Raw genomic sequence first — 18,338 nt, 5'->3', positions numbered from 1 at the left:
CCACAGAAGAGAAAGAGCCAAATCTGTGACATGACCCAGAAGCCCCACCAGCCTCTCCAGCTCTGCTTCAGTGTTTTCTCAGCCACCCTGGCGTCGGTTTTTCTAATACCACCATGCTTCTACCTTTGAGCCTACTGTGCTTTTGGCTGTGATTATTGGAACACCATTCAATTTCCTCACTAGATGGTATGTCCTGGGTGGGCAGAACCATGTTTGTTTGGCCAGCCATCGTACCAGTGGTTGTACATAGTAGGTGTTAGATAAATATTCCAGAAACACACAGAACATAAATTTTGATACTAAAAGAGCTAATCATGTTGTCCCGTGATTAGTTTTGTCTCTTTAGCTGTATTATCAGGAATGGTATTTCTTCTTTCAAATCTTAAGCCAAATTACAGTATTTCTTTTCACAGATTTTTTTTTCTTTTTTTGCCATTTTAAATAGACCCTTGTCAGCATTCAGCTTCTAGGGCAGGTCTTCAGATTTCTTGCAAGGTAGTCTATAAAGTCCTGTGAAACCATAGCAGTTGTCTGTCTGAATTCTGTGAATTGTGCAATTTTTTTTCCAGGCACAGAGTTAGGAGCATCTGGGGAATGGTGTCATGCACAAAAGGAAGGATGCACGGCACTCTGGGTTCTTCAGACGCACATCTGATTTGTATTTTTTTAGGTGGCCATCTGACTTTTTAAAAGTGTTCCTTTGATAACCTTCCCGTGGCTTGTTTTGTGAAATTGAGAGCAAGTGCCGGGGCGTGGGTAAGCAGAAGCCCGACGACTGCAGAGCCTCTGTGTGCTGGTCAGCCTCGATCCCCAGGGACAGTGACACTGCAGCCCACTTACTGCAGTGAGGAGGCATTGATTTTTCTCCTTCCTTCTCTGTGCTTAGCGGCGCCTCTGAAGTGGGTATGGTACGGAGCATCTCTCCTGGTGGGCAGAGGAAAAACTGTCATGAACTTTGTCACCCCAAACAATCGGGCATTTCAAACCCAACTAGATGGAAGAGGAGCCGGGCTTTAAAGCCTCCTGGAAACCTCCTGACACAGTTCAGCGTCCTGGCTGTTGTGACAGAGGTTCCCCGCAGTCTGTAACAAACCTTGATAGACAGTGGGGCAGAAACGTGCGTTGTTGTTTCTTTTTTCATTTATTTAATGTTTTGAGGAGAGAATAAAAGGCTCACATCGGTGAAAACAATGCAGCTTTGTGCAGCAATCTTGGAAGGTTACCAAAGCGGTCCTGTCTAAGTTTTCAACAAGATGTTCCGTTCCTGTTATAATTGGCTGCTGGCGAGGCTTGGACCTAACTAGAATGCCAGTGTTCGATTTCACCGTGTCCTCGGTGGAGATGTGTCACCGTTTATGCTCGCCTTAGTGACAATTTTCTAAAATGGAAACTCGTGGGAAATCATTACGGTGTTTATATGTCTCCCTTGTCGGACAGTGTTATCCTGTGATATTTTACCAGTGTTTTCCACTGCATGATGGCATCTAGCGAAGGTTAAGGCAGAACAGGTCCCTCTGTAATGTTGTGACTGCATTTTACTTACTGAAGAAGAAAAGATAACTGACAATTAAGTATTTGGGATGTCACAGAAAGAACATGTGCAACTAATCAATGGTATCCTTTGGGAACATGATTTTATAAAGCTGATAAGGTAGAAAAATCGGGATTTTGTGATTTGTGTTACATGATGATAATTGCACCTTTTCAATAAAAAAGACATTTCTCCTCGAGTAAACATTGAGCTTGCAGGAGATGCTGGTAGAAATGCTATTGTTTTTCTACCCCATTCAGGCAATTTTCTTGTAAATGTGTTTGTAGACCAGGAGATTTTTTCCCCCATTCTTTTAGAATGATGTTTCTGAAGGAATATCTGGTCTGTTTTAAGTAAAGTCCTATATTATCCTGGAAGCAAGTAACACTATAAAGAATAATGATGATTATTTTTTGCTTTTTACAAGGTAGTTTCCAGGTTTTAATGCTTAGCAGAGTTGGATGCAGTAATAACAGTCTGTTACATGGTGTATCACACACTTGTTACAGTTCTTTATTGAACCCCATTTCCCATGTGCATCTTGATAATAACATGATTTTTAGTCTACATTACTCCCAAGTGATAAATTGCATGGAAATTTCTTTGATGCCATCTTCCGCTAATTCTATAGCTTCTCCCATCCGCAAGTTTATCAAAGAGCAGCTAAAAGACATTCAGAGCTTGATAGACAATGGGACATTATGAAATAAATTTCATAAATTTATTTTTTAATTGATGTTCAATTTGCCAACATATAGAATAACACCCAGTGCTCATCCTGTCAAGTGCCCTCCTCAGTGCCCATCACCCAGTCACCCCCACCCCCTACCCACCTCCCCTTCCACCACCCCTAGTTCGTTTCCCAGAGTTAGGAGTCTCTCATGTTCTGTCCCCCTTTCTGATATTTCCCACTCATTTTTCTCCTTTCCCCTTTATTCCCTTTCACTATTTTTTATATTTCTCAAATGAATGAGACCATATAATGTTTGTCCTTCTCCGACTGACTTACTTCACTCAGCATAATACCCTCTAGTTCCATCCATGTCAAAGCAAATGGTGGGTATTTGTAGTTTCTAATGGCTGAGTAATATTCCATTGTATACATAGACCACATCTTCTTTATCCATTCATCTGTCGATGGACACCTAGGCTCCTTCCACAGTTTCAGAGCCCAGACTTTTATAGAAGCTCTTGCAATGCAGGCATTTCCCATACATGGGTCACTTTTGCTTGTTTTTTTTTTTTTGTTGTTGTTGTTGTTGTTGTTTGTTTGTTGTTTTTTGCATTGGCTTCAATTAGAGATAGACACTGTCTGCTGGTTTGGATAGTACTTTCTTACTGTTCCAGCAGCTTTGAAAATCTCCACCCTACTAAAAAAAACTTTAGTTAACCAAAGGACCATACTCCTTGGCCCTGCAACACCTCATTCCATGCTCTCTACCTGCTATTGGGTGATCTCTTATGGAAACGATGTTGAATCTTTTATTCATTTTCATTGCTCATTAGTAGGCCTTTCTGCACTTATTCTTTTTTTTTTTTTCTTTGGGAGCTACCTAATACCGCATTAAGTGGAGCAAGAGGATTGCTCAGCTCATTTTATAAACCTTCTGGAAGCAACACTTCTTGTTGAACTACCCCTGAGACCTAGAGTACTTGTATATAAATAGCTACTCTTCGTTTATTTACATTGGGTAGTTAATTCTGCCTCTTGTAGTATTTGACTCAGTGCATATCCTTGTAAATTTTAATTTAATGGGATTTATTTCCAGTTTTTTTTCTAACTTGTATTCATTTTGAATTATCATCTTTTAACTGCATAAATTAGTTGCCCAGCAATGTGTCAGATCCAGTATCAGAACTCTACCATCTGAGTTATTAGTTAATGGACCCATCAATGCACTGCATTTCAAAATGCTCCTCTCCTAACTAATGTAAAGTACTAGTGCCTCTTCGGCTGGACTCTGACCCAGCATTGATAGAGTTTAAATAATACTTTCCTCCATGTTTTGCTAATTTTGAGAACCATCAGCACTACAGATTGTTAAATTTTAGAATTTCCTATGGAACACACAGAAGCCATGAATATGATCTACTTTCTAAATTCAGTGCTGAAGTAGATTTTGATCTACCCAAAAGAATCCTAGTAGCCTCCCTGCCAAATATTTGCCACCACAGCCCAGAGCTGAAAGCATCAATGAATTCCAATCTCAAGGCAGCACACACACCAGTGGGGTTGTAATTGACAACAAGGTAGAAAACTAGAACAAGAAGGCCAGCGTGCCCTCTGGGGAGCTGGCATACAGCACAGGCCCAGCAGCGAGGACTGTAGGCACCGCGCCACATGAAGAGTGTGCCTAGCAGCCTCACTGCCACATGGAGCTAAAAACAGGTGTCCTTGGCTGGGCTGTCAAGGGCCTGTGAACCCCCTGCCACTGTCAGTACAAATATATATGTATGCATATTTTTCAGCAAGTGAGATTCTCAGCTTTTATCCCTTTTTCAAAGGGATCCATGAATCATAGAGGGTTAAGAAGCCCTGTTTGCTAGATGGACAATCATCCAAACTTCCAAAACCTATAAAAATAGGTTATTGGGGATTGATACAATGAAGAGATTGTAAAGAAACAGTGAACATTTATTGAATGCTAATTGTGTTCCAGAGACTCTTGAGGCCATCATCTTATCCTCACGCTAACCCCATGAGATAGGTGAAGAGGGTGTTGGAACCCAGGTGTGGCTCTAAACCTCCATACTTCCTACCACACCATCCTGCCTCTCTAAAGAATAGAAATAAGTAACCATTGAAGACTAATTAAAAAATCATGGTAAGCAAGCTAAAATGGAGAAATATGGTTTGATATTCAAAATGTAATTTATATATTTTTATATATTTATTATTTTATATTTATTTATATAAATTTTATTTATTATATGTTTAAATATATTTATTTACCTATTGAATACAGTTGGGTATTTAGACTAGACTGGGGTCCCAAGAAGGTGGAGTGGCCCAAGTACAGCTTTAAGAAGGAAGGATCTTCGGGGCACCTGGGTGGCTCAGTCGCCTGCCTTCAGCTCAGGTCACAGTCCCAGGGTTCTGGGATTGAGCCCTGCCTCAGGCTCCCTGCTCAGTGTGTGTGTGTGGGGAGGTGTCTGCTTCTCCCTCTCCCTCTGCTGCTCCTCCTGCTTGTGCTTTCTCTCACAAATACATAAATAGAAATCTTAAAAACGAAAAAAGAACAAAAAAAGAAGGAGGGCTCTTCTTGAGTGAAAGCTTTTCAAGAAACAGAAGAAGATGTAAATGAAACAGTCATGAGTCCCCACATTACTGTTGGCTCTCTCAGGGAGTGAGATCATGTGTGTATGAATGGAAAGATTTTGTTAAACTAATGTAATTTCTCTTGTCCATCTCTGTACTAGTCGATGATTGTCACTCCACTTGTATATATTATGTTACATTAGGTAAATTCTATCATTACACTCTATCTCTGTTTGTACTTAAGTATTAATCATTTCTTACAAACCTTCTTAGCAGACTTTAGGAAATCCTACCACCACATAACTGAATACTTAATTAACCCCCCAACACTACTTTCTTTATACCTGTAAATCCTGAAATCTATACTGGTGACTGTTTTCTGAAAAATATTATTTGAGAATTTTCAGGTAACATTTAACAAAAATGCTCACAGGTTTCTGGAGTTTTCTATATTTCTTTTTTTGCCAGTATATCTTACCTAAAAAAATGTGATCATCTATGTGGAGTACTCTATTTGGGGAGGCTGAACAGGATTAATTCCCATCCTGGTGTTGCAGTGTAAACAGCTTTTTGCCTGTCTTTTGTCATTAATGATCATGCTGTAGATGTAGCCAGTGCATTGTAAGCCAATCTGTCAAGGCAAATAAACAATTCACCTTGTTAAAATTCCCTAAATCTTGCATTAATAAAACCAAACTAACCCCCTGAACACTCAAGAGATGTCTTCCTCCATACTGCAGTGATGGATGACATGTCTAAAGATCCTGGAAATTAAGTAGTTCAGGTCATTAAAAGTGTCCCACACTTGTTATTGATTTAATTTATTTTAAAAGGTGGGGGTGGAGATAAGAGTGTTACCACCAACCCCCCCCCCATTTTTTTTTAAATCTGAAAGCTACCACTTGTACACATAATTAAAACTATTGCCTAGGTAAACAGCTCTGTGTTTGTTACCATATTAAGCTTTATTATTCAAATAGGTATTGTATCATTCTCTTAAACAGATATGTAGAAACATGGAGATAATCGCTACAACTTACTTTATGGCAAAAATTCCTTGGAGTTTCATATATATAATGATTCTTACAACCTTTGAGTTCTGGGCACTGAAATAATGACCTTATGGGCACCCTCAAAATTTTCCCAAGTAGATGAAAATTGAGTTAGAGGTCAGTGGAAATAGTGATGAAAGCATGCCTCCGGAAAGAGGAGGGCTTTTTAAATTTTATTTTATGCATTTTTTTGTTTTCTTACTTCCTCAGTGGGTACAATCGGCTATGTAAGAATAGGAAGAGACCAAGGCAGGGCTGCTGGCTTTCCGGATGACTCCTCTCCAGGAATTGAACAGCAGTAGAAATGCTGGCATAATGTAGGGGTCAGCCTGCATTGCTCATTCCATTCCTATATCCTGAACTGGGTAACTGTTTTAAAACTCTACTAGAAATAGAAAATAATTTACTCAGCATGTAAATTATGACTAAAAGCCATAGGTTATATAGAATTACATATTTCAAAATATACGTAATTTGACCTTTTGTCATTTGTGCCTTATGCATCACATGACATAGCTGCTCTTGATCAGCCGTGTGAGTGATACTTCACCATCCCATCTCATTGTTCTTTAAACAACATGTGGGAGGAGGAGAACTAAGGTTAATGATAAAAATGACCTTTGAAAATAATTCTTACTTCCAGAAATTATTGTACAATCTTTGATTTTTTTTTCCCATGGTCTTTGTTAAAAAAGGGGGGGGCAGTGGGAGGTTAGGGGCAACTGTTTAGTCAGTTCACACACCGTGGCCCTCTTTTTTAAAAGATAAATACCCAGGAAAATGCACTCTCTCGTTCTCCATTAGATTTCCCCTTGCACTTGCGTAATTTGGATAGCCGAGAACTGACATGGTTATGCCATTATGCCAGCTCTTTAGCAGAGCTCCCTAAATGGAAAAACCCGTATAGATTTTTTTTTTTAGTATATACGCTGATTTACACTTAGTGATAAAGTTGTTACTGACCCTTTAAATGGAGCTGTCCAAATAGCAATAAATGTCATTTGATCCTTGTGCCTAAAGAAGTGATAGCTGAGTGGTCTTGGCTAAATCTTCTAGTTCAAAAAACCATGTGTAGTATTTTCTAAACAGTAGTGAGCTCTTTACTCGCACAAACACACACACACACATACACACACACACACACACACACGCATGCATGCACACAGCCCAGACCACTTTATCACCCAGTAAGGAAAATTTGAGGTACATATCTTAGCAGTATTATTGATGTCCCCAGGTTTTTAAAATACCAGAACCTCCATGAAGACAAGAACTCTATCTGGTGGCCCCCTTGCGTGTCTGACTGTCTTACCCCCTCATCAGCATCTGACATGTAGTAGATGCTCCATAAATGCTGGTTGGGTGAGAGGATAGATAAAATGGAGTATTTGCTGACACTAAAGAGCGTGCTTGTCTCCTAAGTTCTTGGTGGGTGAAATGGAGACCACCATCCCCCATACAGATTATGAAGAATGATGCTGGTAAGAACTTAGATGAATGGTCATGACTTTTTGAAGTTTTTGCTTTGATTATTGATTGCCTGATAAATTTCACTTTCTAAGTTCTGTTTTCTCCTTTCACAGGCTGTCATTTTGGAAAATGAAGAACTTCCCAAACTGTTCCTTGATTTCCTAAATGTGCGACACTTGCCCTCTCTACCGAAGGCAGAGAGTTGTGGGTAAGAATTGTTGTTCACCTCTTGGATGTGTATTTGAAGCCAGTCTACAGTCACTTGTTGGCCTAACCAGTAACCCCAGTGGCACTGGAAGGGCCAGCCGGGCCATGCCCCTTCTCTTTGCTGGGACAGCACTTACTCGCCCCCTGCCTGTAGTCAAAGGAATTCCTCTGCAGTCCTCATCCCTGTTTTGTGGCCAAATGACTAAGGCTCGGTAACTCAGGTTTAGACTTAAGGAATTGACTTTTTGAATTATGCTGCTCCACAGAGTGATGTTACCTGATGGGAATTATGGCTCTAGATAGCCTGTTGAGGGACTAATATATGTATTGGTGGGTTACTTGAGCAAAGTCTGTGTCCCCATGCATCTACAGTCACATAATCTGGAAGCTGTGAATGACCTTGGAGATGGTTTTACCCAACTCCCTTATTGTAGATTTGAACAAACAAACACAGGAACTAAGTGTTTTTACCAAAATCTCTTGCCTTGTAGCTAGCAGAGCGTAGGTCTTCCCAAATGAACTCTCTCTCCCTGCTTCCTCCTACCTCTCCCACAGGACCTTATAATGTGGGGCTGTAGATCTCAGTCCCTGTCTACCAAGGAACCAGACATTTGATATCATCAGCAATTGGGAAATGTTCTTCTGAAGAATGACCTTTGAAACATGCCACTTGCCCAGCCCTGGGCGCCTGACTGGTGTAGAGCTAGCCTCTGAAGGCAATCAGTAACCCTCCTGACATATTAAATCTACTTACAGAGAGACACACCATCATAAAGTCTCTGCAAGCCCATGCAGAGAAAAGGGTTTTGTTTATCCTCCTGCTGCTTCCAGACCTGTCCAAAGGACACATACCAACTACCAGAGGTTCAGGTGGACCACACCCAAGTCATGTTAAAGCCCAGCCACCTGCTGGATGAGAGGCTGCAGATACCAGCCCCCCTCACTGGCAGTATTTGAACAAGGCCACTTCCCACTCACCCCAGAGCGAGAATAATATGCACTGTGCTCTCCAAATAATAGGCATTGTCAGTGTGTCCTGTTCTGACTTGAGCACGTTTGCTAGGAGGGTAGGCTTTATACAGGGATGTTTTTAAGAAGAGATTTGAGGAATGACAGAGTGAAATCTTTTCGCTATTACATAAGCCCAAAAGCAAAATCCTAAGTTTATAAGTATCTTCAGAAAATTGAAATTCAGGAATATTGTGGTCTTATGACTCTTTAGAGTGAGGCATGGGTCATGCCGTGACTCTGTCAAGATACTTGTCTTTTAAGTATTTCCCAATTCAGGGCAGCCCGGGTGGCTCAGCGGTTTAGCACCGCCTTCGGCCCAGGGCATGATCCTGGAGTCCCCGGATCGAGTCCCACGTCGGGCTCCCTGCATGGAGCCTGCTTCTCCCTCTGCCTGTGTCTCTGCCTCTCTCTCTCTCTTTGTGTCTCATGAATAAATAAAATCTTAAAAAATAATAATTAATAAATAAATAAATATTCCCAATTCAGAGCTCTAAGAATACTGGCTATTTTTCCCTTGGTTTGCCGCAGCATTCACCCAACTTACATGGTCTTTTTCTTCTTTTGAAAAAAATTCTAGATCTTTTGATGAGCCAGAATCTGAAGAATCAAGGTAAGAACCAATACTAACAGATCAAGAGTTACATAAAACCAGGAATTGGACAGTGGTTTTGTTAAGTGTGTAATGATCGTGGTGTCAGTGTATCAAGTCACGATCTTCTAGAAAGTATTTGTTAGGAAGTTAATTTTAAGATTCTAAATATTTGCTAGGAAGTTAGAGAAGTAACCAGTTGTATCTAGGAGTGAAGGGGTAAGAGCCCTACTTTGTTTTGTGCAAGTAATATGAATACTATTTTATCAATAATTGTGCTTTGAGATTTCAAAACAAAACAAAACAAAACCCAGCCCTTTTCAGCAATGATTTATTGTAGGGGTGGTATATCTGCTTCAAATTCCACAAAGAAACGTTTAGAAGGTGCGGGCAGTGCTGGTCTCTTCCCTGTAACTCTGCTCGCTATTATTCACCCACACGGTTTGATACATAAACCTTGAGATGTCCCCACACAGCAGTTTGATCCCCTCAAAGCTAGTTTGTAGTGTTTTCTGTTTACCGTCGTCCCCTGATGCTGACATGCCTGTTCTTGACCTTTCCAGCAAACTGTCCCACCAGCCGGTTCTGCTGTTCCTCAGGGACCCATACGTCTTGCCTGCAGCCAGCGGTAATCAAACCTGTCATCTGCTAACAGCTCTTTACTGATCTGACCCTGCACCACATAAACCACGTTTTTAATACAGGTCTAACAGAGTGACATTGGTCCAGGGCTTAATAATCTGCCAATAAACCAGTGCTCTTGCTGTAAGAGACATTCGGAATTTTAATTGGGGCAGGACTTGCAGCACGAAATGTAATTTTTCTTTCTACCTTACCAGGCAATTTTGAATTAGAGTAATAAGAAGGAAAGATATTGTCTTTCCTTTTCTTTTCTTCTTCTTCTTCTTTTTTTTTTTTTTTTTTTTTTGGAGGTGGTGTATTTTGATCTCTGTTTGTTTTTTTAATCCAGATGCTAAGGTTTGATTCCAAGGCTCTGGTCCTTTTTTTCAAATGCTTTTTTCCCCAAAAGCAACATATGTGTATTACATATATATTTTACTTCCATTTAGATTATAGCACCTTAGATGGTTGAGTGTGCATTTTTAGAAATTGAGTACTTAAATATAACGAATTTATGCATGAATGTAATCAATATTTTAGCCTGGGTCTGTCCTTTGTACCAAGAGATTTAAGTTCCTCAGAGTCCTCAAAATATTCTGGTATACACCCCTTCATAAGTACATTCCCAGACATTATATCATTTAAATTTTTTAACAGCCTTTGGGTGCCTGGGTGGCCTGGTCGGTTAAGAATCTGTCTTCTGCTCAGATCATGATCCCAGGGTTCTGGGATCGAACCTCTCACTGAGCTTCCTGCTCAGTGGGGAGCCTGCTTTTCCCTCTCCCTCTGCCCACTCATGCTCTCTCTTTCTCGCTCACTCTCTCTCTCTCAAATAAATAAATAAAATCTTAAAAAAAAATTTTAACAGCCTCACAAAATAAGCAGGACAAAGATCATCATTGGCTAAGCAGAATTGGGGCCCAGGGAGATCCCTGACTTGCCTCGTGTCATACGGCTGATGGGGAGACCCCTCGGTACCTAATTTCTCCTTGTGAGCTCTTTACGTAGAGCATTCAGCTCTTGTTTCTGGGAGTAACTAAATAGCATAGCGACTCAATAGCAGTAGATAAATTATCCGTTGAAACCATTCCTACATCCTGACAGTAAAACCTTATCACCAGTAAGAGAGAGGGGACTGTTCTGTAGCAGCAGCATGTGTACTGAGATCAGTGACTGAGCTGGCAGTGCGAGCAAGGCCCGCGCACACACAGCCTGGCTCTGTTGCAGGACCATTCCTAGCCCCTGATCCAGCAGAGCTGCCTTTGCTATATATGAATATGGTCTCATAGTATTTTTCCTATAAAATCCTTTCAGTGAGGAATAATTGTTTCTGTAACATTTGCTTCCTATGTTTTTTTTTTAAGATTATTTATCTATTTATTCATGAGAGACACAGAGAGAGAGGCAGAGACACAGGCAGAGGGAGAAGCAGGCTCCATGCAGGGAGCCCAACGTGGGACTCAATCCTGGGACTTCAGGATCACACCCCAGGTCGAAGGCAGGCACTCAACCACTGAGCCACCCAGGCACCCCTGTTTCCTATGTTTTAAAAAAGCACATTATCGGGGTGCCTGGGTGACTCAGTCAGTTAAGTGTCTGCCTTTGATTCAGGTCATGATCTTGGTGTCCTGGGATCGAGCCCCACGTTGGGCTCTCTGCTCAGCAGGGAGCCTGCTTCTCCCTTTCCCTCTGCTGTTTCCCCTGTTTGTGCTTTCTCTCTCTCTCTCTCTCTCTCTCTCTCTCTGTCAAATAAATAAAATATTTTTCAAAAATACATATTAGTTGATATTAGGTTAACAAACTGTTACAGTTAGTAGACATGCATAACATGATCTAGGCTAGATGAAATAGGCAGTGTTTTATAGGGTATTCTTTTTGTCTTTTGAACATGGTTCCACAAGTATTTTTTCCAGGTATTTTTTTATGGTCAGAAATTTGATGCATTTGGTTGAAATTCCTGTGCATGTGCGTTATTTAAGCCTCGTAACAAAATGTTGAGAGGATACTCTTCCAGAGGATACTGAGTATGGAAATACTTTCACAGATGAACTGACACCCACAAAAGCAGACACATGTCTATCTTTAAAATCTTGACCTTCACTCTCCTCTTATAAAATGCTAATAACCAGACATTCTTCTCTGAGCATACACTTTTTGGGCTTGGTTTTGATTTCTCTGGGGAATTCAGAACAGCTTGTGCTGTGGTCCCCAGCATCTGCCCCGTGGCTACCCTCTATGGCTATCTTTCATCAGCTTTCATCAGAGCTCCCATCAGCTTTGGCCACTGTTGACCACTTTCTCCCCTTCCCTACATGGTCTCCCCTGGGTTTTTTCACCTTCCTACTTTTCTTCCCATCCCTGGAAGCCCACCAGTCAGCTGTCATAGGCCCTCTTGTCTTCTCCCTTGCTTTCTTTTGAATGATCTCCTTGCTTATGATCTTAATCACCTTGTGTATACAGCTGTGACACAGTCCTCTTTCCATCCCCACCCTCTCTGTGAGCTTTGACTCTTACCAGGCTCCCACAGCCCTCAGTGCTCTAGGCCAGGCTCCTGTTTCTAAGAGGACTTCCTCACACACTCTGTTGTAGCCACCCTGAGTTCTTTCTGTGCCTCAAAGGTCTTCACTTTGTTCCCCCTTAGGGCACTGCTGCTTCCCCCCCCCCCACCCCCGCCAAGCCCTCTTCTTGTCCCCACACAGTACTGGCTCTGAACCTTCCAGACGCAACTGGAGAGAGCCTTTGCTTGCTCTGTTCTCAAGAGCCACTTAAGACTACCCCCCCATCACGTTGCCTTTCATTTTTTTTAAGGTTCACAGCAAATGTTTACCAAAATAAATGAAAACCAACAAAAATGACCACAAAACCTATCCTAAGTCACATTCCTTGTCATCCCCTCTCTACGGGAAACAAAGGCCAAGGTAATTTTCAAGCAGTAATGGACATTGAATTAAAACATATGGATTACAAAGCCTAAACCCAAAGGGCAGAATGGAATGGAACAGATGAAAAAAAATAATGACTTCTGATAAACTCCTCATTGGTCCTCTTGGTGGACCTTGTTATAAAGCACCTCTGTTCCATTCACTTTGATCAGAGTCCCCCACTTGCTTCCTTTACACTAGTGATCATACACTTTTTTTCCTTTTTCTCTCTCTTTGTTGTGCTCACCTGCTGACTCTCCAGCCTCCAGCACCAGCTCAGCACTTGCTGGACCCATAAGCTCAGCGCCTTGGCTTGTGTTCCCCCCTCTGCCAGGAATGCCCTCCTCCCAGATACCCTCCTGGGGGGGCCTCTGGGTCCTCATTCACACCCTACTTGTGCACAGAGGTCTTTCTTCTCCTTCCCATCCCCTCACTGGCAAACCCTGTTCCCTGCTTCAGTTTTCCCCCTTGCTTTTATTTATTTTTTAAAAGACTTATGTATTTATTTGAGAAAGGGAGAGAGTTCATGCTCAAATGAGGTCAAGGGCAGAGGGAGAGGAAGAGAGACAGCATCTCAAGCAGACTCTGCGCTGAGTGTGGAGCCTAATGTAGGGCTCAGTCTCATGACCCTCAGATCATGACCTGAGCAGAAACCAAGTAATTATAAGTATTTTCCTTTTTTTGTCCTTTTTGCTGAACTGGCTTACTTAAATCTATTTAAGCTGAATATGCTGATGAGTATACTGTGAATATGCTATAATTTCACTAACTTTCAAATAGACTTTTATATTTTGCGTGGCAAAGGATAATTGCCCATATGCTAATGCAATGTTGGTGTGTTCTATTTGGGCATCTAATTGAAAACTGATCAATATCTGCATTGATGGCCCTTGGTGTCAATACACTTCTGTGGGGGAGAAATACTTTGAGAATTAAAATGAACTTAGCAAAATCTTTGCTTTTGGTTCGGTTCAAAATATGTAGGTTTAAATCCTATTACAGATTATTAAAGATGTATTTCATGGAAAATTAGGTTATTTCATGCTGAATAAAAGCGAACATTAAGAAATCAAGTATCATCACCCAAAACTGCTCATGTACTAGAGATATTTCTAAAGCATATTTAGTTGGTGTATTCATTTGCTTGTCTCCCTGGCTAGCGTGGAAGTTCCATGGTGGGGTCAGGGCCTGTTACTTACATATATTCCCAGTTACCAGACCATATTTGGTCCACGATGGTAACCAGTACTGACTGTGTGCCCAGCTCAGGTTCACATGCTTTGTTTTCACTCACCAGTCTTTACAGAAACCTTTCAAGCAGGTTCTGTTCAGAAATCCCTCACTCATCACATGGAACCCACCACCACTTTGAACTAGTCCCCGCATACTCTGAACGGCAGCCAGAGCCATCTTTGCCAAACATGATTCAATACTGTGTCACTCTGCTTAAAATCCTTCAGGAGTTCTCATTGCTTTTTCAGATAAAGCCAGAATTCCTGGACTTAAATTAGCTTTCCTGCCCTCGAGCCTCCTCCTTCTCTGCCTCTGTTTTTTCCCCTGGCCTCCATTTCAGTCTTTGAACCTGATCCGCTCCTCCAGGAACCTTTCCACCCTCCCTTGCAAGTGGTTTTACATAGTAGGTACTCTATAGCAGGTCGGTTAATAATGGAACGTACTAGTTTCTGTCTGAAAGTATTGGACCAACTAATTTCCTTATGTAATAACTATATTTATTTAAAGGGATGGAGCTTCCACATAAATTCTGGACATAATTATAGGCAGACTGAAGCTGAGAAATTGAACCTCTGGGCTGTGTGATGGATGGGTTCCCCCGTGCAAGTTATCTGTTCATATTTTACCCGCTCTGATAACTGGGATGTGGCCCAGCCTACTCACACACTCTCGGTTTCCTTCGTATCTCGTCTAAAAATGTGGCTGATTTTTCATGTTCGACAGGATGGTTTTTGTCAGAAATTTGCCCTTTTAAGTTAGGAAGACGGCCCCCATTCCTGCTGCTCCCTGGAAGCTCGTGTAACCGAGCGATCATCCTTGAGACAACTTGGACTAAACGCTGCTGTAAACCACAATGGAAAAACTGCAGCCAAGTATTCCCAGTAGAAATCTTGGAATTCCTTCAAGTATATTGAGATTTTGTTAGAAATTGAATTGCCAGTGTAATCCATCTTCCTTGTGAGAAAACATTCAGATAAAGAGCTGGGGCCCAGCAGCATTAACCATTAGAACATCCCTTAAATCAATAAGCTACAAATCTGGCCGTGCATTCCTGCAGAGCCTGGGTGCGCGCTAAAGTGGCTTTAGGCCGGAGCAAATGACAGCGCGTCCTGAGGAGTGCGGAGCGGCTGCACCCCCGCGACGCAGATGCCTGAGTTCCTGTGGGCCTCGCTTGCTCACTTCTGCGAAATGCAGTTGTGTTTCATGGATGTGCGTAAGACAAGCCGTGTTCCTTTTGTTTTTCAGATTTTCCGAATGTGGTTATCGAAGGCGTCCTCCATGGGATATTTTACCCTCATCTCCAGCCCAGGTAGAGATCCTACGTGGCTAGAGGGAGCTGAAGCAGGTTTCACGGAATCGATACCTACCAAATTAACCTAAACTTCATGACATAACAGCTCTAGCTAGTGGTAAAATTCACAGTCCCAGCTTAATTCAGGGCAGGGACATTTCCATTAGAATGGTGCTTTTAAAAATAGAAACTGAACCAGGGCGGTGCTGAGGTTAAGGCCGAGGCTTGAGAAGTAGAAGGTAGCTGCCAATTTCGCAGCTGGTGAAAGGGAGGCTGTAGGAGATCCCTGGGAGCAGCGGGCGTGACAAAACAGAAGTTACCCTCTGCCTCCTTTGCACCATCTGCTAATTGGACGTTATTCTTATCCTGAATCACACTGAGACTGATCTACTTTGGTAGCTTGGTTTTTTTGTTTTGTTTTGTTTTGTTTTGTTCAGATTTTATGAGACACTAATCTTTGCATCATGAGATTTCTCTCGGTCAATGATAGATTCGTTCTCAAGTGCGGCATTATGAGAGCATCACAGAAACACACTGTGCTGAATGTGAGGACGGAACTAAACTGGAAATTAAACTATGCTGACAATGCTAGGGCATTTTTAAAAATCTGGTCATTTCTCTTCACACTGCAGTGGAGTTGTGTCATACCTAGGGATGAGCTTCTAGTGTCAGAACATAAGATAAAAGGCAGTAAGGAGATTCTTCTTGACAGCCCTTTCAGAAGGTGCCATACTGGAAATGTGTGCATCCAACACAACCACTTTCCCTCCAGTGTTGGAAGAAAGGACTGTTTCTTCCATTGAAGACCACTTGACGCTGTTGCTGTTTGTTTATGGCAATTTTGTATAAAATCATATACCTTTCAACACTAGAATCACACTTCATCCTGCAAGATGCTTGCCTTCTGAGACAGATGTGAACTGACTGTGCCTGAGGAGCCACTACAGTGGTAGCACCTGGATTCCTCAAGGTCCTCTGACCCTTATCAGGGTTTACTCATTCATTAAATTGGTGGAATTTTCATGGGATTTATTGTTATTTTCTTTATTGTTTCCTTTTTTGCTGACCTCCTAGGTGGAATTAATGTAAGTTCAATGAATGATCTCTAACTCCACTGTACATCTCACAAACATTCATATTTTGAGTAGTAAAGGACAAAAGCATATATGCAAACTTCATGTATGTGCTGTATTTGGGCATTTCATTGAAGACTGATTAATAGGTAGCCTATTTATGGTTATTAATTTTACTAAGCTTTTGTGTGGGATAAGAATGTTTGGATTCAAAACAGATAACTAAATCATGGTTTTTGGTTAGGATCTAAATATACAGGTTTAAAGCCTGCTGCAGACTTTGAGAGATATATTTATGATAGATGTGTTACTTCCTGCTGAAAACGGGCGAGGACTATGTAATCAAGTGTCATGAACCAAAAATAACTGAATATTCATGTGGTAGAGATATTTTTTAAATGTTTTGTTGTTAGCTATTTTTGAGTTAAATAAAAACAAAGGACAAGAAATATTTGAATTTGTCTTTTAGGATTTTACCAGAAACGCAAATTGTGTCCTGTCTCTTTATACACACGCACACAGCTTCTCACATACTTCATAGGCACTTATTTCTACTCTAAGTGTTAAATTACCTCACCTTTAAGCTAACAGGTGCTCCTTAAATAGGTAATGATTTACAAAGATGGTAAGAATTTTTTTTTTTTTTAAATATAAGAACCAAGCATTTTGGGTGTCACACTACTCAAGAAATCCCTTCTGAGAATTTTTTTTTTAGTGATGACTTTTATTTTTTATTTAGTAATTTTTAATACATAATTTCATATCTTGTTTCAAGTCCATTAGAGGAAATAGAAGCCATGGTAAGTATTTTAAGTAGAATGGAATAGTAAGAATAGTAAGCTCACAGAATCTTTTGGAAGGATGAGGAGAGTGACCTCCTTAGTAGGGAATCCAGGAATGACTTCCAGAATCCTCCAGCAACATCTAGCTCCCACCCACCAGGGGAGCTGCAGCCTTTGCCTTGAGTAGGAATTCATGAAGTCAGGAGGCCACTCTTGGAGCTACTGGGGTAAATATCACCACTGCAGCTGCAATCCAGGTACCAGCAACTGAGATTGGGAAGTCACTGTTACCACCATAACTGCCTCATAGCTGCACCCAGGAAGCGGGGGCCTTGGGCCCTAGAACAGTGTCCAGTTGCCACCACCTACACCACAATTGCCTCTCAGTGCCCATGGCCTGGCTTGCCCACAGCTATGGCCCCAAACAGCAGGAGACGGTAGTCACCCATTTCCACCTCACACTCCATCTCATGAAAGCACATGCCAGAACCTTATTATCGATCCCCAGCTTCAGGGGAGTCTGGCAGGGGTTGGAACTTTCTGGTCACTGCAGTTCAGGAACAGACATTGGAAAGATGATACTATATTTCCACGGTTGAAAATCTAATAACAATTTATGACAGGATATATAAAAGAGATAAACCTCCCACCCTGTCTCATATCCCCAGCTTCCCACCTCCCCCCTCAGCAAACAACCACTGCATTTAGTTCATGAGTATACTTGCATGGATACTTCATCCACATGCAGACAGATAATGGACATTTATGGTATGTATTCCTTTGCCCCCCCCCCCTTTTCTTTTTACAAAACATGAATTTTTTCAAAGCACGAATTCATAGAAAATAGAGCAGTAAAGAACAGAGGGATGAACAGAATAAAGAGAAGGAAGAGAAACCCCACTGCCACTTGAGGCAGGGCATGGGGACAGCCGTCACCTGCTGTGCTCCTAGTTGGCAGGTTTGGTGGTGTGCCTGGGCTTGGTCTCAGGCTTCCACAGTGCTTCATGCGGAGCCTCTCTTGGGCCTCGTCCCCACTACTCAGCCATTTCCAGACCAGCCTCCCCTGCCCCACTATTTCAAACACTTAACCATCTCTACAACCCTGGTAACACTGACCTTCCCTACCTGGTAAATCCTCAATCATTTCACTTTGAAAAGTGTAGAAATCTCATGCAACAGTTTAGAAATAACAAATGGCTTTCATCTCATTTGTCACTTTCGATCAATTGATCATGGCTGCTTAATGTGCTCGGCCGAGGGTGCCAGCACAGCCATCAGAGTGGCTACTATCAAAAAGC

General features: G+C 41.7%; 1 protein-coding gene across 8 annotated transcripts in view; it reads left to right on the top strand.

Annotated features, from left to right (window-relative positions):
• Positions 1-16,707, top strand: part of SNX24 (sorting nexin 24) — a 154,153-nt gene extending 137,446 nt beyond the window's left edge. For all 8 annotated transcript variants that reach the window (XM_072728724.1, XM_072728720.1, XM_072728722.1 and 5 more), the window contains 4 exons: positions 7,426-7,520; positions 9,108-9,140; positions 9,683-9,747; positions 15,140-16,707. In XM_072728724.1, the coding sequence (XP_072584825.1) occupies positions 7,426-7,520; positions 9,108-9,140; positions 9,683-9,747; positions 15,140-15,207 (261 nt within the window). In that variant the 3' untranslated portion in view covers positions 15,208-16,707. The remainder of the gene's footprint in view (positions 1-7,425; positions 7,521-9,107; positions 9,141-9,682; positions 9,748-15,139) is intronic.
• Positions 16,708-18,338: the final 1,631 nt, after the last annotated feature.

Source organism: Vulpes vulpes, chromosome 12, assembly GCF_048418805.1.
Source record: "Vulpes vulpes isolate BD-2025 chromosome 12, VulVul3, whole genome shotgun sequence".
Taxonomy (NCBI): Eukaryota; Metazoa; Chordata; class Mammalia; order Carnivora; family Canidae; genus Vulpes; species Vulpes vulpes.
Note: the sequence above shows the minus strand (reverse complement) of the source record. Positions and strands in the feature narration are given on the sequence as shown.